This window comes from Staurois parvus, unplaced genomic scaffold (genome assembly GCF_062004578.1).
Source record: "Staurois parvus isolate SC_StPar_1 unplaced genomic scaffold, SC_StPar_1.0 ptg000089l, whole genome shotgun sequence".
NCBI lineage: Eukaryota > Metazoa > Chordata > Amphibia > Anura > Ranidae > Staurois > Staurois parvus.
The window spans coordinates 124982-147467 of NW_028317885.1; the positions used below are offsets into that span (position 1 = coordinate 124982).

General features: G+C 41.4%; 1 protein-coding gene across 2 annotated transcripts in view; it reads right to left on the reverse strand.

The window, feature by feature from the left end:
• Nucleotides 1-22486, reverse strand: part of SPPL2A (signal peptide peptidase like 2A) — an 81897-nt gene that overhangs the window by 54035 nt on the left and 5376 nt on the right. For both annotated transcript variants that reach the window (XM_089670281.1, XM_089670280.1), the window contains exon 2: nt 6821-6940. In XM_089670281.1, the coding sequence (XP_089526407.1) occupies nt 6821-6940 (120 nt within the window). The remainder of the gene's footprint in view (nt 1-6820; nt 6941-22486) is intronic.

The window sequence follows — 22486 nt, forward strand, 5'->3', positions numbered from 1 at the left end:
ATATATATATACACATACATACATATACATACATACATATACATATATACATATACATACACATACATATACACATACACACACACATACACACACACATATACACACACACACAGCCTATTGTTCAGAAGTTCTTCTTTCCTCTTGTTTCAGCTGGTCCACTCAGCACTTGTTCTGCTCTCTGGCTTCAGGGCAGCTCCTTTCCCCCAGAAGGGTCCTACAGAACCACCACTGCATTCACGCTCTAGGTTGGGACTAGTGCTGAATGGCCATGCAAACCCACAGCCCTTGCAAGCTATTCCCCTGCCCCAAGCAAGCTGACTGGGCAATGTGCGGAGTCCCTGTGACTTGGTAAAGCATGCTCGTACCCTAAAGGAATTTGGGGAAAGCTGCACTGATGGACCCAGAGCCTGAGGCAGTGAAAAGGGACTATGGTAAGTGTTTGTGTCATATACCATGCATATTATTTAGGGTTTACTACACTGCTTAGCGTGTATAGTTGAAAGAAAGTGTAATGTTTACTACTTTAACTAAATATTTAGATTCTTGCATAAATTCAAATATGAAAAGTTCTCTTTACCCAACACTGAAAGTTTCCACTTTTAGTTAAGTGTTAGAGAACCAAGTTTATGCTGGCCATACAAGCTGCACTTCAAATTAGCAGGAAATCCAACCAAAACCATCAAACTGAGTGAAGATTATACAAGGTCATTAGCACATTCGATCAACTCCAAGCACTAGCCAACACCATTTTAACAAATAAAGTATGACATTGAAAGAATTTTCTGAAGGTTTCCATCAAAATGGGATCAGATCAGGTACCCATTTTCTATGCCTGCTCACTTAATCAATTTTGAACCTATTAATTTATTATTAAACTTTCAACTTGCAAGATGAACTCCAATAAAGCAGTTAAAAAGGTTGAAATATACAAGAGCTGTACCGAAAGTAATGCAAAAGTGGGCATAACTTTTTTATTAGCTTACATCGGTCATTCACATCTCACATGGTGGTAGAGTAAAGCAGGCCATACATTAAACAATTTTCGTTCCTGCAATTACAGGTTGCAGGAAAGAAAACTGCTTGACTCCCCCATCAACATAGTTAGTAGTGATAAGGAAATCCCTTCCATGAAGCCTTTTTTTAATAATTCTTTATTTAAACAGCTTCCCGTCTGCTGTCTATAGACTATGTGTAGTGCCGATGCAGGCTACCTGTACATTAGCCCACATCAGTGGCTCCAGCACAGCTCACAGAGCATGTACTTGGGAGCCCAGCGATCAGTATGTCACCCAGATACAGCAAATCACAGTACTGCTGTGTCAGTGTGATTACATGGTGTTTTACCATGTGATTGCTGTGTCCAAGCACAGCAATCACATTACCGCTGTGTCCGTGTGATTACATGGTGTTTTACCATGCGATTGCTGTGTCCAAGCACATAGTAAACAATGAAAGTGTAAAGATTTGTTCTCTCTGCTCTCACTATAAGGCTAGGTTCACACCTATGCAGGTTGCGTTTGATGCGTTTCTGCATTTTCAAAAAATGCATCAAAAATGCTTTTCTGCAGCATTCCCATGGAAGTCTATAGAACCAGAAAACGCAATGTTTTGCATTCACAAAATTCCTTGTCCCTTTCCAAAAAATGCACCAGGTGAAAACGCGGAGATGTGTGAAAGTGTCCCATAGGAAATCATGTTAAATGGACTGTACTGCGTTTCTGCAAAAATGCAAAACGCTGCAGAAAACTCTTAGGTGTGAACCTAGGGTAAGAGTAGAGAGACCCCGATGCTGCAGCCTGTGAGCGTACAGCAGCTTGTTAGGCTGCATGTACACTCACAGACTGCTGTGCCAGCCACCCCAGTGTCCCTGATCTCTGCCCCAGTGTAGTCATAATAAATAATGCAGCCAGGCCCTGTCACCTGTCCCAGTGCCCACAATAACACCGCCGTACACCATACCAGCGTCCTGATCTCCGCCAAACCAGTGTCCTGATCACCGCCATACCTGCCAACGTATGGATCACCACCATACCAGCGTCCTGATCACTGCCATACATTATACCATGGTCCAGCATTTTAGAGTCTCAATTGATCACTTTTCATATATAGACTAACTAATATACACTGTTTTGGGTTATTTTTACCTGCAAAATGTAGCAGAATACATTTTGGCCTAAATAATGAAGGACAATTATTTACTTACAAAAATACAATACAAAATTTCAGGTATTTTTAATTTATAAAGCAGAAAAAAACCCAGTGGTGATCGCTCTGTCTCAAAATAAATAAATAAATCAAGATAAAAATGTCATATTGGTACAGAGCTGCATGAGTAATTGCCTACTCAAAATGTGAAAGATGAAAATAGGCCTGGACTGGAAGGGGGTGAAAGTGTCCGGACTTGAAGTGGTTAAGTCAAAATCTTCATACAGTCCAAGGTCAGCAGAACAACGATCAGCATGTAGCAAGAAGTATTCTGAACATTGCAACTTTTGATCTTACAAATATCATAAAGATACAGACAGGAGAGGCAGTAAAAAAAAATACCACAGACCTGTTGGGAAAGGATGCACTTCTCTCACCCCCAGAGGACACCCCTCTCAGCCATCTGGAAAAAGTCAGGAATAGCTAAATGATAGCCACTATAAGTCTGTTAGTGAATCGGCCATCATCTACAAATAGGCATCCATGTATACAAAATACTTCTAGGGCCTCCACTTCTTCTGAAATACCTCTTCAGTGTAGGGTAGCGGACAATTCCTCCATATAGAGGATCCCTGTGAAGCTTTTGTATACTGACAGCTGGAGGCTTCCCCGCCATCAAAATGCAATGAACACTGCTGACAGCTATTAGTGCTGGAAATGATGGAATGGAAAAAAAAAACCAACAGGCTGCTTGTACTGAGGTTGGTGAGTGGATCAGCGTCGGTACAACAAGCCTGCCCATAGATGGATTGAATTTTGGCCGGTCCCTGCTGAACTGGCTGAATTTCGATCCATCTATGGCCAGTCTAACTCTTGCTCTATAGTAACTGCTCTTCTTCATTGCAGGTAAATAATGGATTTCAGGCAGAAACCATGTGCCATCATTGAGTCCACTCACTGATTCGTGTCAGTGGTCCCAGTAGATGGTCTCGCACTGCAAGGTTTGTCTTCAGTTCTGGTTCCCCTTCTTTAAACTTCAATTACATTGCTCAAGTCAATGTTGCTACCTCTGGAAACATTCTATAGGCTTCGGTGGATGTCAGACAACCTGCACTCCTCCTTCGTCAAGAACTCAATCACAGCACATTGTATTTTGCATGATATTTATAAGAAAAAGTTATACATGGTATAAAACTCGTAATCATTCTCCCTTCTCTTTCTGTATATACCTATGTGGTGCAACTGATGGACACCAGCCACCTAAGCTGGATAACTAATATTTTTGCTTTGTTCATCTCTTTAACATGGTAGCTGATGGGAGAAGTAGTTTACATAAGATAGATAAGGCTCCATTCACAACTGTGCATTTTATGTGCCGGTCACATTTTATTTAATGTGCCTTCATGAAAGCATGCATTATATAGAGTTTAGTGGTAACACACCTAAAAAACGCACAACACACAGATGTGAAAGAGCAACCAACAATTATTTTGTCTTCAGTGCAACTGTATGGAAGTAACAGACATTTCTGGCAAAATCACTTGCTTGCTAAAAATGTTCTTAGTCTGAAAAACAGAAAACTAATGCAACTACCACATCTGAAGAATGGCAAGCTGCAATATATTATATTTTGTCCTTGGATTTAGTTATGTTGTTTAATACATATTGGGGCGTCTTTGTATTTTCTTCATTTAAACCACAGATCTCAGGTCTTATGTTAGGTACCATTTGCGCAGGTGCTTTGCCATGCTGCAAATCTGATTACGGTTGCTGGGATTGACAGCTGCATGCAGATAGCATTCCCGATCCCATAGACCACAATGACAGGCTGTCTGTGGCTGCAGCTATTTGTGCCTGTTCGTAAAGCCAGCAATTGTTTGTGGCTGGACACAAAGTACTACCTGCATGCAGCGGTCAATACATGCAGCAGAAATCCATAGATTCCTGCAGCTGGAATTCACAGCATGGCAAAATGTCCTTGGAAATGGTGCCTTAACATCTCTGGTAATTCTTGTGCACATAGTATACCACCCTTCATCGTTGAGTACCATCTAAGAGTGGAGATAGGCAATCATAATTGGGGGCTTTTGTAGGATTTCTATCTCCCATTAGCAACAGAAATAAAAAATAAAAAAAAAATTAAAAGTAGATAGTTCACCCTACATCATTAGCAGTGTAATACAAAGTGATTGCTATACTACTGGTTGCTTCCGTGTCTCCTTGTCACCGTAGAAGAATTATTTCTAGGAAACAAGTGATATTCACATATTCTCTACTAGCTGAACTTAGAACACAAACCTGACACCATAATAAGAGTTCTTTTATATCCTGTAATATCATGCTAGAAGTAATTTTAGTTTAAAGTGTATTTGTGGTCAAAATTTTAAATCATATTCATTTGCATATAGAATGTCTATTTTAGCCTATTAGAAGTTTAATTTAATTTTGAAGTCATACTTTTTGAAGATTACATATTTACTTCCTTTAATGCAGCGCCACGTATGCCTTGTGTACCACCACTATGCCTTGTGAATGTGTACTGCCCCGATACCCAACCTGTGGCCTTTTGATACAAGATGTGCAGCCCTAAGACCCCAGCAGTCAGTAGGGGGACCATCAATTAGTGTAATAGCATTTGTGACAGACTCAGCTGGGACAAGGGCTTTTGGAGGGTACTGCAGGCTAGCCTCTTGCCTACTGACTATGGGCCCTGGCATTTGAGAGGGCTCTATTCTTTGGGAGGGATGTGCCTGGGGGACATTTTGAGTAGTTTTAATTCAAGTCCATGTCTCTCCAAAACACAGACTCTGAAAACTGGATGACCCAAACACAAAATTTTTGGCCTCCGTTTTGTCAGGGTAACAGCCCAAACCAGCACTGACTGCTTCAACCCCCTCCTAGACTCAAAGCAGAAGATTATAATCACTTGAAAACAACCTGATGGTGGGGTCTCCTGCTGCTATGTGTAATCTGTTTATTAAAGCATTATGCGTTTACTGTTATAATGCGTACCTGTGTTTGTCTATCCTGTCTAGGTGTGGAGTGTTTTTCTCCCATTGTGTAGTTTCCCCATTATGTGTCTTTTGGTGTGAATTCCCATTGTTAATTGAGTAACCCATTGTTTCTGTAGGTTTCCTAATCCTCCTGGAGATTCCTACAAGGTACGATTAGTCTTGTATCAATTTTACCTCGTTACCTAACCCTTGTGGGATGTTTACCCAAATGTGTAATATTTGTTTTTATTGTTCATGTGGTGACTGCCCCTATTTTTGAAGTTTATAAAAACCTTGATATCTGTTCAATAAAAGGTATTCCTTTGGTTTTAACTCAACATCTTGTCTGTGTATGATGCTTGGGGGAATGTGCCTGTATTAGCCACCGGTCTGCTGGAAGGGTTTGGAGGGTAGGAGGTATTGTTTGGCAGAGGCACCCAGTCGGGATGCCAGGCAGTCCGTTACAGCATTGATCTCTACTAGCCTCATGTAACATGCACCCAGTTTCATATGGTGTTCTGTGGCATATTCCCCCAGCCACAAATGTAGCATGTCCACACTCTCTGACCCTCATTTCCCTACTTACACATACTTAACATTAATGTGAGGCCCTTTGATGATGTCAGGGGCCACATCTGACGCCCCCTTTAGCTCATACGTTGACAACCACTTGTGTACTGCCGTGTCACTTTTTACACACCCTGCCTTTTGAACTACAGATGTGTCAGGAGGAAGAATTTCAGTCAGTACAGAAATCACTGCTTGCGGGCAGCAAGCTACCACGAGATATGTAGTCCCCAGAAAATTGTGACAAACTAAGAGACTGAGCAAAGGAGATGCTGCAAAGCATGGACATGATAAAGGAAGTTATAGAAAGACATGCCCAGCAGACAGGGAGCACAAACATGAAAGACAACTCTGTAAGTAAGCTTATAGTGGACTATCAAAAATAACTAATATTTGTATTAATAGTATTTATAAAGCACCGGCAATTTACGCAGAGTTTTACACATAACACATACACATTAATCCCTGCCCTCAAGGAGCTTACAATCTAAGGTCCCCAACTCCCATTCATACATACACATACCAATTTAGATAAGAGCCAATCAATCTCATTTTTTTAGTGTGGGAGGAGACCAGAGTACATGGAGAAAACCCACCTAGGCACAGGGAGAATATGCAAACTCCAGGTAGAGTTATGGTTGGGATTCAAAATGACAAACCTAGCGCTGCCAGGCAGAAGTGCTATTCACTGAGCACTGTGCTTAACCACAATGCTGAAGTGTATGCTGTGATTCTAGATGACAGTTCAATAATGGGGCTTTTTCCCACTATGCTACATTTTTGTGCATTGAAAACAGATTGCATTAAACAGTGAATTCAAAATGAAATGTAAATGTACCTAAATGCAAGAAAATTATATATATATCTATCTATCTATCTAAAGAAAGAGGAGAAACTTGACTTTACAACAGGGAAGTGTTTCCCAATGTTACAAACCAAATTTAGAAACGAAATGAATCTATAATGTACTTGGATTCTTAATGCAAATGTTTCCAAACATAACAATCATATTTAAATCGGGGAGTTGCCCATTTAAGGTTTAAAATGACAATAACCAATAGTGTAATTCTGAAGAGAACGGTGACTGCTTGGCAATGAACAGAATAACTTACAGCATTTGTATAGGTTGGTGGAAGTGTTGTCCATGTTGAATTGTATGTAACACAGTAATCCTTTGCGGTTGCAGGATCCCCAATGACAACTGAGCGCAAAATTCCTTTGCTTGCATATATCTACAAAACAAACAAAACTTGGTTTGCATTCAGACTAAACAAATATATAGAGTGTATACATGATGTTTTGTTGATTGAAAGAATAAGCAATTCAAACATTCATCACTGGAGAACAAACTAAAAAGAGAATACAGGACAATCTGAATTAAAGAGTTAGTTCACCTGTAGATAAAAAAAACTGTGCAGCTTTGGCTAAAGTTGGATAATGCCCCTGCTAGAAATGTAGTCCATTTACATACACCCCAAAATCTGACTGAAAAACTCCCAGAGATGACATCCTCCCATCCTGCTTTGTTGCCAAGACACTGCCAGCTGTTACTGCTCACCTCCATCACAGGACAGGAGCAGACTGTCAAACTTCCCGCTCGTGTGGTCCAATACCTCCTTTGTTGCAGCATCGCTGAGCTCAGAGATAGTGCGACAGGTAAGAGGGAGAGCATACTAGAAGGTTCGAATCAGCTGGGAGTGTTTTAGCAACAAGGCAGGACAGGGTGAGGATATCTCTGGGAGTTCTCCAGTCAGGCTTCAGAAGTTACGTAAATGGTTTACTCTTATAGCAAGGGCATTATTTAAAGCCAAAACTTTGGGCAAATAAATAATCTTTTGCGCTGGGACTGTATCTCTACTACAGGGGTTACTTGCTCATTTACATATTGGGGTGGGTGGACAATAAAAAGGAAATATACTCACAAGATCCTCCACTCCTCCTTGAGCCTGGGCTGGTCCCTGCACCTTCCGCACCCCAGTGTTTAGTGGTCTAGGATCCTGATAGACGCGAGGACTCCAAGGGACAGTCCACCACTGGATCGTGGGGGAGCAGAGGATCAGGCAAGAAAACTCGCTTTTCTCCCCTAGAAAAAATGAGCTATTAACCCTTGCAGTGGGGCCACAGCCCCACTGGAAGGGATCTTTTTTTTTCTGCTAGAAGGTGGGCTTAACTTTGGTCAAAACTGCACAATTTGTATCTACAGGCACCCTTTACATGCATAAGCAGTGTTTTGGAAAGGGGTGGGGGTTAATTCTTTAAATCCAGGGTGGATTTGATTTAAATCACGATTTAAATCACTAGTCAGTAAGCCTTGATTTAAATCCTAGTTTTCTACATAAAGACTAATTCTTGCTGGTATAACTTTAATATGCAAGTAGATGAAGATTTTTAGAACAACAACTTTTCATATTAGTTTTTTTATCCCCAGTTTAATAGGTTAATCATTCATATTTGGACATCTTTTCTGTTGTACTTAGGAAGGAGAAAAATAATCATTACCTTAATAATAACAATTTAAATAGATGTATTCATCTGAAACAATAACATTCCAGCATATGGTATTTGCTTAACCACTTGCCTACCAGGCACTTATACCGCCTTATTTACCAGGCCAATTTTCAGCTTTCAGCGCTGCCGCACTTTGATTGACAATTGCGCGATCATGCAACATTGTACCCATATGAAATTTTGATCATTTTTTTTCTCACAAATAGAGCTTTCTTTTGGTGGTATTTAATCGCCACTGGGTGCTTTACTTTTTGTGCTATAAATAAAAAAATTGCAAAAAATTTGAAAAAAAAAAAAAAAAAAGTTTCTTTGTTTCTATTATAAAATTTTTCAAACAGGTATTTTTTCTCCTTCACTGATGTGCGTTGATGAGGCAGCACTGATGGGCACTGATAGGCGGCACTGATGGGCACTGATAGGCAGCACTAATGAGGTGGTACGGATAGGCGGCACTGATAGACAACACTAATGAGGTGTCACGGATAGGCGGCACTAATAGGTGGCACTGATGATGGGTACTGATAGACGGCACTGACTGGCATCACTGCTGGGCACTGACTGGCGGCACTGACTGGCACAACCCCTGGGCACTGACTGGCAGCACTGCTGGGCAGCACTGGAGGGTGGGCACAGGTGGACACAGGTGGGTGGGCACAGGTGGACACAGGTGGGTGGGCACAGGTGGGTGGCACTGCTGGGCACAGGTAGGTGGCACTTCTGGGCACAGGTGTGTGACACTGCAGAGTGGCACAGGTGGGTGCACTGCTGGGCACAGGTGGGTGATCTGCTGGGCACAGGTGGGCGGAGCTAGTGGGCGCACTGCTGGGCACAGGTGGGCGGAACTTGCGGGTGGCACTGCTGGGCACCGATCATCAGGGCACTGATCATCAGTGCCCTGATGATCGGTGCCGATCCCCGCTGTGACAACTGCCGGTTCTCGGCAGTACTTTCCTCACGATCTGACAGCGTGAGGAAAGTGCAGCCGAGAACCGGCACTTGCATTTCCCTCTGATCAGCGTGTCATTGGACACCGCTGATCACGTGGTAAAAGGCCGCTGTGATTGGCCTTTTACCACATCACATGATCAGCTGTGTCCGTAGGACACAGCGATCACGGAGATCGCTGGGTGCGCGCCCCCTGGGGTGCGCAGGAGAGCGCATTCTGGGAGGACGTCATATGACGTCCACTCAGAACTGGCCGGCCGCAGTGCAGCCGTCATTCGGCTATCTGCGGTCGGCTACTAGTTAAACAAACATCCATGTTTGTTAACTAATTTGGTTAAACAAAATATATATATTTTAAGAAACTTAGACTGTCAGCCCCTTCCTCCTCACACTTAGTTTCACTTTCTTCTTGTGAAGATCTATTCCACTCCAAACAATCAGAAAAATATTGTTTCTATTCTATTCACTGAACTTCTTGAAACTTAGCACTGAAGGGGTTGATTCTGTATTCATAGGTTTGTAGAAGTTAGGATTAAGGTCTTTTTCTTAACTCTGTTCATGTTATAACATTTTTTCTGTGAAGAAGAGGCATGTGATCTCCGCTGAGTCAAATTCAGTTTTGAGAACTGCAAAAGTAAACCAAACGTCTGTGATAATATCTTGTAGGCAGAGAAACTGCCCAATAATCTTACAAAAACCTCTGGAAGAGCATGACATTGTGAATGGATTCATGGAATTTATTTACCAAAAAAATTAAACATATACAGCCTTATTCTACATGATTAAAAAACTAATCTTTATTTCATGATGGAATAACCTTTGGATGGTAATATATTTTCCTCAAAAAGCATTTTATTTAAAAAAATCCGATTTAAATAAAAAAAAATCTGTTTTTTTTTAAAAAATCATTGATTTTTATCCACCCTGTTTAAATCTAATCTACAAACACTTCCAAAGTATATATTACAGTATAAATATACTCTAATCCTTGACCTCGGATGTATATTTCTGTAAATTGTATCGGACATTAGAGCTTGCTATTTAAAGCCTGGGCACTAGCCCAAATCACCAGAATCAAAACCCTACTGGCACCAGTCATGTGTACTTATGCAAAGCACTGTATAATTCCTAATGCAGTATCCAGATGAATGTGCATTCCTAGAATATCCTGACGGCTTTTAGGAGAGTTCAGAAATGGTGCGTTTTACTATTTACACAAAACAAAGGTCTGGAATAATCACCTTTCACACTCCTGGCATCATAATGTAGCCCTGGTGTAAAAATATAGCTGCCCAAACCTTTGATCAGTGGTATATTATGTTAGAAAAATTGCAGCACTATTATTTGCAAGCGAAAGTGTAAAAAAAGTAACTAGATCATCTGTCTTGGACTGACAAAATATTCCAAAATTCTGATTGGTCATGTATTCAAATCTTAAAGTGACTGTAAAGCTTGAATTTAAAACAAAAAATAAACATGTCATACTTTTCTGCTCTGTGCAGTGGTTTTGCACAGAGCATCCTGGATCCTCTTCTCAGGTCCCCACCGGCGCTTCTGGTTCTTACCCCTGCTGAGTGCCCCTATAAGAAGCAGTTTCACATGAGGGCACTCGTGCATTCTCAATCTTGAGCTGGGCTGTTTGCGTCTATTCAGACAACCTAGCTTGACCCCGCCCCCTGCTCTCTGCTGACAGGTTCTGACTAACAGCAGCAGGAGCCAATGGCTCCCACTGCTCCCAGCCAAGCTGGTCAGAGCCTGGAGAGAAGAGCTGCAGCAGACATGTACAGCGCTGGAATGACATCGGGCTCAGTGAGTATTTAGGGGGGCTGGGGAGGAAGCCACTATTAAAGGTTTTGTACCTTAATGTAGAGAATGCATTAAGATTAAAAAACAAAACCTTTTACCGTTAGAACCAATTGCCTACAGGGCACTTATACCCCCTTCCTGCCCAGGCCAATTTCCAGCTTTCAGCGCTGTCACACTTTGAATGACAATTGCGCGGTCATGCAACACTGTACCCATATGAAATTTTTATCATTTTTTTGTGACAGATAGAGCTTTATTTTGGTGGCATTTAATCACCTTGGGTTTTTTTTTTTATTTCTTAAACAAACCAAAAACTACTGAAAATTTTGAAAAAAAAAAAAAGTTTTAGTTTTTGTTATAACATTTTGTAAATAAGTGATTTTTCTCCTTAACTGATGTGCGCTAATGAGGCTGCAGTGATGGGCACTAATGGACACTGATAGGTGGCACTGATGAGGAGGCACTGGTAGGTGGCACTGAAGGCATTGACAGGCATCACTGATGGGCACTGAAAGGCAGCACTCATATATGGCACTGATAGGCGGCACTGATATGCAGCTCAGATGGGCACTGATATGTGGCATTGATGTGCACTGGTAGGCACTGAAATGTGGCACTGATGGGCACTGGCAGGTGGCATGGATGAGTACGGACAGCTAGCACTGATGTGGCTACACTGATCATCAGGGCACACTGATCATCAGTGCTCTGATGATCTGTGTACATGTCCCCTCCGAGGAATGCCGATTACCGGCTCTCCTCTCCTCTCGAGCTGTCAGCGTGACAGCTCGTGAGGAGAGAAATGCCAATAACCAGCATTTCCCTGTTTACATGTGATTGGACACAGTTTATCACATGACCGAGCCAACATCTTCAGCTCTTTCCGTTGATCGGTGATCCGCTGTGTCCGAGGGACACAGCGCTCCCAGAGCCGCGTATGCGCGGTTAGAATGGGAGGACGTCATAGGACGTCCTCCCAGAACGAGAGAACCGCCTTGCGCCCGTCATTGTACTATATGGCGGGCGGGAGGCAGTTAAAGTAATCCTGTGCTTTTCCCATGCTCAAATAATATAGCTGTCTTCCTGTATGAAAAGATGCAGCCTAGGATGACAGCTTTCAGCAGGGCCTCAAGTCGGTATCATGTCATGCAGTCATATGACAATAAGAGCAGTTGAAGGCCTCATTCACATAGCTAAAATCGGTTGAGGTGCAACAAGCATCTTGTGGAAAACTGCATCCTGAATCGCAGGTGTGTGCCGATAGCCACATCCTGGAAATCTGTACAAAGCAAGGACAGGCTAACAGTAGCTACACCGGTCCGATAATGTTCAGGGAAAAAAAAAAAAAAAAAAAAAAAAAAAAAAAAATCACACCAGCAGTGAACATTTGTCCCTAGTTGCAGGTAATCAGTCCTCTTTGCGATTACTTCCAAACATCAGATTGCCAGTCACTATTTTGTACAGATTTCCCGAACACACACGGGCTCCTGGTCACAGGTTTCCACAAGACATTTCTACGCCATGGGAAATCTGGCAATGTGAATGAGGCACTCAGCAATATAGTTTATTACACAGGGATATAATATGCTGTCTGTCAGCCTCTATGGATACAGAGAGAAGCATGGAGGAGCAGAGATCACTGGGGAAATTCACCTTCAAAATACGGTTAAGGAAAAAAAAAAAAAAAAAAAAAAAAAAAAAATGCGCCTTCACTTTCTCTTTAACTCACTGCTAAGAAAACAAGACAACATAATAAAAACACAATTCTGCGATCATTCACAGCTGAATTTCTGGCAAACAACTACAAAGATGAAAAACACACAATAAGGTTTTTAATCTGCCAGACTGATTCGATTTCAACACACACACACACACACACACACACTTCAGTCTATCCACTCCTGAGACATATACAAAACAGGATAAGGGACCTGGACTTTTTCTGCTGCAATTTCACTTTCACTTACAGTCTCTTTCCCTCCCCCACGCTGTACCAGGATTCTAAATGGAGAAGTGACACACTGATGAACTCACCTGTCACTGTTCTCATCTCCCATCGGGTTGCTCCTTGCATTGCAGCACATCAAAATGACTACCTGTGCTGCTTCTCCCTTCCCTCGGTGATATCAAGCTAAGCACGGTATTTACACAGCTTGAACTAAGAAAAAGTAATGTTAAATTATGTAATAAAGTGTACCTCTAGGAAAAACCCTTTTTAAAATATTTGACAGAGTGGAGAAGGGTTTGGTCCTCTGTCAGGTTTTTGCTGCTAGAACAAGAGGGGGCTATCAAGCCCCACCCTACGTGTTTCGCCGTATGTCATCAGAAGCGGTTTGTCTTATGACGTCATGATGAAATGCGTAGGGCAGGGTTTGATAGCGCTACACTTGTTCTCTAAGAAGGAATTGCTTTTTTGTTGGGATTTAAAGTGCCATACACATGGTTTTTATGTAGTGCAATTTTAATGTTTTTTACCTAATAAATACGGTGTTACACTATGGAAGTTTCCCCTTTGATGTTTTTACGGTGGTGGAGGAGTACTGTGGATGTTTCAGAGGAGTTTTGTCACAAACTATAATTCAGAGGCGTTTCCACTATGGAGTCTGTCATCAGCATATAGAGGTTTCAAGACCACACAGATGGCCAACTTTTCTGCAGGAGAACGCTGCAACATGCAATATTTTGACCTACCATGCCAGGTGGTCAATTATCTGTGGTGAGTGGGACTCTGGAGGGGGAGCACAACGCACAGAGAAGTACTATGGATAAGAAGATTTACTATTGAAATCACTTAATATGCACACTGGACACGGATGAGGTTTTTTTTGGAACTTTCTACTTTTTGGAATTTTTATAAGTTTTCACCATACTGGGACTAATATATATATATATTTTATACAAAACTTTTTTTTAGCACCATTGATATATAAGCACCTTGTTTACATAACGGGTCATCTAGGACTTAGTCACTGAGATGAAGGATACAATTGCCAGCCCGCGGAGTATTATAGCACATGCACATGTGTGGGGACTATTTGTGTAGCAGGGAGTTCGTTTATTTATTTACAGTAGTTTTTAGGAGAGGCAGCGCAGCAATTTTATGTTCACAATGGTATTCTCAACCTCCTCTTGTGGGTTCCCCTGCAGGGCTCAAGGCTGCTCCTCTTATCAGTGCGCCACCACAGGCATAGCAACTGCTTTCTATAGGGGAGCATGTGTGGGCTTGCGCCTGAGGCGGGCTGTGAGCATCTATTGACACGCACACAGCATCAGCGTGGCTCAGCGCACACACACACACACACACACACACACACACACACACACACACACACACACACACACACACACACACACACACACTTCTATCAAGATTTGATTGATAGTAGGAGCCAATGGCTCCTGCTGCTCTCACAAAGTCCAGTGAGAAGAGGAAGATACCATTGTGCTGGATTGACACCGGATTGAGGCAAGTATACAGGGAGGGGTGAGGGGGCAATACAAATACTTGGACATTTCTAACCTTAATACAGGGAATGCATCAAGGTAAAATAATGTTTGCCTTTAGAACCGCTTTAATAGACTTTAATGCAGGAACTTAAAACCACTTGGATTTAGAGTAGGATATAGGTGCCCATTCCTGCCCCTGTAATCCTTCTTTGTCACACAGAAACAGCTGTTGTAGCCCCCCCCCAAAAAAAAAAAAGTCTAGGCACTGTTGATAAGACCTTTGTAGAAGAAGAAAAGCAGAGCTACTGGTCACAAGCCCCTTCAGCTGGAACATTACAAGTAGTGGCTAGGCTGCTGCTGCTTAATCGTTCCCGCCATCTGCTTTCTAAATGATGTGACCATCACCAATCAAGACTAAAACATGGAACAGCACTACCTGCACTAAAGCCACAATATATATCACTCTTATAAAAGTGCAATGTGTAACACCACAACCTCTATTCTACATACAATACTCTCTGAAAATATCCTTAAAGTGTACATAAAATCAATATGCAAATTATATAGAACACCCCAAATACTGATGAAAGCGCAATATGCTCAAAACCAAAAAGGTTTGGGCAGCTATATTTTTACACCAGGGCTACATTATGATGCCAGGAGTGTGAAAGGTGATTATTCCAGACCTTTGTTTTGTGTAAATAGTAAAACGTACCATTTCTGAACTCTCCTAAAAGCTGTCAGGATATTCTAGGAATGCACATTCATCTGGATACTGCATTAGGAATTATACAGTGCTTTGCATAAGTACACATGACTGGTGCCAGTAGGGTTTTGATTCTGGTGATTTGGGCTAGTGCCCAGGCTTTAAATAGCAAGCTCTAATGTCCGATACAATTTACAGAAATATACATCAGAGGTCAAGGATTAGAGTATATTTTTACTGTAATATATACTTTGGAAGTGTTTGTAGATTAGATTTAAACAGGGTGTATAAAAATCAATGATAAAAAAAAAATTAAAAAAAAAAAAAAAAAAAAAAAAAAAAAAATCGGATTTTTTTGATTTAAAAATCGGATGTTTTTGAATAAAATGCTTTTTGGAAGAAAATCTATTACCATCCAAAGGTTATTCCATCATGAAATAAAGATTAGTTTTTTAATTATGTCGAATAAGGCTGTATATGTTTAATTTTTTTGGTAAATAAATTCCATGAATCCATTCACAATGTCATGCTCTTCCAGAGGTTTTTCTAAGATTATTGGGCAGTTTCTCTGCCTACAAGATATTATCACAGATGTTTGGTTTACTTTTGCAGTTCTCAAAACTGAATTTGACTCAGCGGAGATCACATGCCTCTTCTTCACAGCAAAAATGTTATAACAACATGAACAGAGTTAAGAAAAAGACCTTAATCCTAACTTCTACAAACCTATGAATACAGAATCAACCCCTTCACTGCTAAGTTTCAAGAAGTTCAGTGAATAGAATAGAAACAATATTTTTCTGATTGTTTGTTGTGGAATAGATCTGCAGAAGAAGAAAGTGAAACTAAGTGTGAGGAGGAAGGGGCTGACAGTCTAAGTTTCTTAAAATATATATATTTTGTTTCGCCAAATTAGTTAAACATGGATGTTTGTTTAAGCAAATAATATATGCTGGAATGTTATTGTTTCAGTTGAATAAATCTATTTAAATTGTTATTAATAAAAGGTAATGATTATTTTTCTCCTAAGTACAACAGAAAAGTTGTCCAAATATGAATGATTAACCTAGTAAACTGGGGATAAAAAAAACGAATATGAAAAGTTGTTATTCTAAAAATCTTCATCTACTTGCATATTAAAGTTATACCAGCAAGAATTAGTCTTTATGTAGAAAACTAGGATTTAAATCAAGCCTTACTGACTAGTGATTTAAATCAGATTTACAGTGGGGCAAAAAAGTATTTAGTCAGCCACCAATTGTGCAAGTTCTCCCACTTAAAAAGATGAGAGAGGCCTGTAATTGGCATCATAGGTAGACCTCAACTATGAGAGACAAAATGAGAAAAAAAATCCAGACAATCACATTGGCTGATTTGGAAAGAATTTATTTGCAAATTATGGTGGAAAATAAGTATTTGGTCAATATCAAAAGTTCATCTCAATACTTTGTTATATATCCTTTGTTGGCAATGACAGAGGTCAAACGTTTCCTGGAAGTCTTCACAAGGTTGGCACACACTGTTGCTGGTATGTTGGCCCATTCCTCCATGCGGATCTCCTCTAGAGCAGTGATGTTTTGGGGCTGTCGCTGGGCAACACGGACTTTCAACTCCCTCCAAAGGTTTTATATGGGGTTGAGATCTGGAGACTGGCTAGGCCAGTCTAGGACCTTGAAATGCTACTTACGAATCCACTCCTTCGTTGCCCGGGCGGTATGTTTGGGATCATTGTCATGTTGGAAGACCCAGCCACGTTTCATCTTCAATGCCCTTGCTGATGGAAGGAGGTTTGCACTCAAAATCTCACGATACATGGCCCCATTCCTGTACATGGATCAGTCGTCCTGGACCCTTTGCGGAGAAACAGCCCCACAGCATGATGTTGCCACCCCCATGCTTCACAGTAGGTATGGTGTTCTTTGGACACAACTCAGCATTCTCACTCCTCCAAACACGACGAGTTGTGTTTCTACCAAACAGTTCTATTTTGGTTTCATCTGACCATATGACATTCTCCCAAGCCTCTTCTGGATCATCCAAATGCTCTCTAGCAAACTTTAGACGGGACGGACATGTACTGGCTAAAGCAGGGGGATACGTCTGGCACTGCAGGATCTGAGTCCCTGGCGGCGTAGTGTGTTACTGATGGTAGCCTTTGTTACGGTGGTCCCAGCTCTCTGCAGGTCATTCCCTAGGTCCCCCCGTGTGGTCCTGGGATTTTTGCTCACCGTTCTTGTGATCATTTTGACCCCACGGGGTGAGATCTTGCGTGGAGCCCCAGATCGAGGGAGATTATCAGTGGTCTTGTATGTCTTCCATTTTCTAATTATTGCTCCCACAGTTGATTTGTTCACACCAAGCTGCTTGCCTATTGCAGATTCAGTCTTCCCAGCCTGGTGCAGGTCTACAATTTTGTTTCTGGTGTCCTTCGACAGCTCTTTGATCTTCACCATAGTGGAGTTTGGAGTGTGACTGTTTGAGGTTGTGGACAGGTGTCTTTTATACTGATAACAAGTTCAAACAGGTGCCATTGATACAGGTAATGAGTGCAGGACAGAGGAGCCTCTTAAAGAAGAAGGTACAGGTCTGTGAGAGCCAGAAATCTTGCTTGTTTGTAAAATACAAAATAGTTATTTTCCACCATAATTTGCAAATAAATTCTTTCCAAATCAGCCAATGGGATTATCTGGATTTTTTTTCTCATTTTGTCTCTCATAGTTGAGGTCTACCTATGATGCCAATTACAGGCCTCTCTCATCTTTTTAAGTGGGAGAACTTGCACAATTGGTGGCTGACTAAATACTTTTTTGCCCCACTGTAAATCAAATCCACCCTGTTATAAAGTACATACAACCATGTGTAAAATACAGTATATGTAACATCCTTATATGAAAATGTGCAAGACCAAACACCACAATTATACTTCTTTGAACACATATGCCACCAGACGCCTCTCTCTCCTAAACTCATTTCTATCCTGTATTCAAAATTAACTAACCTACAGAACCTCAACAATCACGCTTACATTTCCAGGTGGGAAAGTGACCTTAAGGATACTAAAGACCATGCATGCTGGTCACAGATATGGTCAACTCTGACCTCACGTTCCATCAATATCCTAACTATGGAAACAGGCTTCAAAACTGTGACAAGATGGTATATTGTCCCATCCTGCTTAGCGTCTCTTTACCCATCAGCCCCTTATGCTTGCTTCCGAGGCTGTAACACACCAGGCATGTTCTACATACAGTGCATCCAGAAAGTATTCACAGCGCTTAACTTTTGCCATGTTACAGCTTTATTCCAAAATGGATTAAATTAATTTTTTCCTCAGCATTCTACAAACAATAACCCATAATGACAATGTGAAAGAAGTTTATTTTAAAATTTTTGCAATTTATTAAAAATAAAAAAAACACATGTACATAAGTATTAACAGCCTTTGCTCAATACTTTGTTGAAGCCCCTTTAGCACCAATTACAGCCTCAAGTCGTTTTGAGTATGATGCTACAAGCTTGGCACACCTAATTTTGGGCAATTTCTCCCATTCTTCTTTGCAGTACCTCTCAAGTGCCATCAGGTTAGATAGGGAGCGTCAGTGCACAGCCATTTTCATGTCTCCAGAGATGTTCAATCAGGTTCAAGTCTGGCCCACTCCAGTTCATTTATAGAGTTGGCTTGTAGCCACTCCTTTGTTATGTGGGCTGTGTGCTTAGGGTCGTTGTCCTGTTGAAAGATGAACCTTCGCCCCAGTCTAAGGTCCAGAGCACTCTGGAACAGGTTTTCATCAATGATGTCTCTGTACATTGCTGCATTCATCCTTCCTTTGATCCCGACTAGTCTCCCAGTTCCTGCCGCTGAACAGCATCCCCACAGCATGATGCTGCCACCACCATGCTTCACTGTAGGGATGGTATTGGCCAGGTGGTGAGCGGTGCCTGGTTTCCTCCAGGCATGACGCTTGGCATTCAGGCCAAAGAGTTCAATCTTTGTGTCATCAGACCAGAAAGTTTTGTTTCTCATGGTCTGAGAGTCCCTCAGGTGCCTTCTGGCAAACTCCAGGTGGGCTGCCATTTGCCTTTTACTGAGGAGTGGCTTCCGTCTGGCCACTCTATCATACAGGCCTGATTGGCGGAGTGCTGCAGAGATGGTTTTTCTTCTGGAAGGTTCTCCTCTCTAAACAGAGAAACACTGGAGCTCTTTCAGAGTGACTATTGGGTGCTTTGTAACGTCCCTGGCTAAAGCCCTTCTCCCTCGATCGCTAATTTTGGCCAGGTGGCCCGCTCTAGGAAGATTCCTGGTGGTCCCAAACTTCTTCCATTTAAGGTTGATGGAGGCCACTGTGCTCATTGGGACATTCAATGCTGCAGAAATTTTTCTGTACCCTTCCCCAGATCTGTGCCTTGATACAATCCTGTCTCAGAGATCTACGGGCAATTCCTTGGACTTCATGGCTTGGTTTGTGCTCTGACATGCACTGTTAACTGTGGGACCTTATATAGACAGGTTTATGCCTGTCAGAAATCGCTGCGGCGCATAGGTCTGCGCATGCGCAGATTGCCAAAACTCACTAACACGCGGGTGCTAGGGCCTGGGCGCCCGCGGCGGCAGTTGCGACCGCGCATGCGCATTCTTGTCACCAATGATAGCACAGGGCGCTCTATTTAAAGCCAGCTCTTGCAATGCTCAAGTGCCATATGGTCTTATTCCTGTGTTCCTGTTCTTAGTTCTGAGATTGCCTTGTTGCCGAACCTGCCTGACCTGGATTATCGCGACCCTCTCCTGCACCGATCCCTGGCTTGTCTGACCATTCTTCTGCCTTCTCCTGTTTACCTGACCTCCTGTTGCTGAACCTGGCCTGTGACCCGTTTATCATTTTGCCTGCCGATCTGTACCATCTGCCTCCGCTGTTACCGACCTGGCCTGTCTGACTACGCTACACTCTACCTCTTCACATCTGGCTCTCACTTGCTACCTACCACTGGCAAAACCACCTCTACCACAGCTGGTTGTACTCGGGAGTCACAACCTGGTCTCAGGCTGCTTCAAGTCCATCCCCACCATCAGGGGCCCTGGTGAAATAGCAGACTGAGGCTTAGACTCCGCGCCCTGAGGAATTCTGGCCTGTGGGTTGCTAGAGGCTACTGCCAGTCGGTCCGTGACACTTTCCTAATCATAATGGAATTACCTGTGAGCCACTTGGAATTAGAATGATATTAGATACATAAGATAAAAAATGGTGCCGCGCCCTTATATTAAACCTGTGTTAGGATTAATTACAATACTGACTTGATGAGAATGATTAGTTACCTAAATACAGTTGCATAAATTACTTCAATATAAATCAATTATCTAATTCATTAAATTGCACATTACTGGACCATAAATGTAAAAAAAAAAAAAAATAATAATATATATATATATATATATATATATATATATATATATATATATCTATCTATCTCAATAATTAAAGAAATATAAATGTCCAATAAATATGAAAGTCCAATCAAGGGTGAAATCCCATCTTATTGGGACTTACTGAGAGTGCTATAGTATAATATTCACATAATCCCAGATAGTCTATAAGCAGAACTGCTAGAAAAGCAAAGGGTTACTTGATGTGTTCTTTTTTTTTTTTTTTTTTACATTTATGGTCCAGTAATGTGCAATTTAATGAACTGGATAATTGATTTATATTGAAGTAATTTATGCAACTCTATTAAGGTAACTAATCATTATCATCAAGTCAGTATTTTAATCAATCCTAACAGGTTTAATATAAGGGCGCGGCACCACTTTCCTAATCATGTCCAACCAACTGAATTTCCCACAGGTGGACTCCAATCAAGTTGTGGAAACATCTCAAGAATGATCAGTGGGAACAAGATGCACCAGAGCTAAATATTGAGTGTCATGACAAAGGCTGTGAATACTTATGTACATGTGTTTTTTTTTGGTTTTTTATTTTTAATAAATTGCAAAGGATTTCAAAATGAACTTCTTTTACATTGTCATTATGGGGTATTGTTTGTAGAATGTTGAAGAAAAAAAATGAATTTAATCCATTTTGGAATAAGGCTGTAACATAACAAAATGTGGCAAAAAGTTAAGCGCTGTGAATACTTTCTGGATGCACTGTATATGGTGGACATGCCCAATGCTTTCCCGATTTTGGTCAAAGGTTCTCAAACTACTCCAATTGTTATTCACTGAATAGGTGTACCTGAATAAGGATACACTCTTACACTTAAAACCATGTCTAAACATCAATTTAAAATTAGCCACTCATGTACTAGCCCGGAAACAGCAGTTTGTATCTTTTACAGTTCACCGATGCCTTAACTTTTTTCTAACAAAAAAAAACAAAAAAAACGGTTCAGCTTCCTTTCAGACACCCATGAGAGAGTCTTTAAAACCTGGACCCCATGGATCCAATATGTCCACCCACAGATCTCAACAAACAACTTCTCCTCACTATAGCCTCTCAACTCCATAAAAGGATCTCATGAATTTAAGATGTCCTACCCCCTATTATGTCTCCATTTTTCATTTTCCTTTCCCATCTTGATTTTTGTTCTGTAGCTCTTCCACAGAGATGCCCTATGTACCATGAGGTGTTTTAGACATCTCTTGTTCTGTTAACATATCAGTATATCTTAAAATTATATACCCTTTTTAGCTCTTTGTGTACCATTTAATCGACCGGACACAAACTGTATGTTTATTTCTACTCCCTTGACAAGTTATCTTGAAAGTTATTAATTTTAATAATGCTTCATTTGTATAAGACTGCTGTTAACACCTGTTCAAAGTTATGATCGTGTTTTTGTATTAGAATGCAGTCAAGCTTGTATCCTGCATGTAACCACTTGCCGTCCGCCTGCTGTTTATAAACGGCAGGGCGGTGGCACTCCAGGGGTGGGTTGCCGTTCATAAACGGCACCTGCCATTTCTAGCTGTGCGCGCTCCCTGGGAGCGCGCAGCACCACGATCCGGTGACCGCTCTGTCCTCCGTGAAACACCGATTGTCTGACGGGACCTCTGTACGAGGTCCAGATCATGTGATCACTGATAGGCCAATCAGTGATCACATGCAAAGTAGTATGCAAGATGTCACTTGTGACATAATTGCTTACTACGTGTGAAATCTGTGAATGATTGCAGAGGTCACATGGTACAAAGCTATTCACAACAGCCTTGTACCATGTGACAAGCTGTGACCAATCACAGCTCACTCAGTAGTTCTCAATTGCTGCAAGAATGCAGACAGAGAGAAAGAGAAATGATTGCTTTTACTTCCTATATGGGTGTAAAAGCAATCACTGTAAAAAAAAAAAAAAAAAAATCTTCATCACCCCCCAC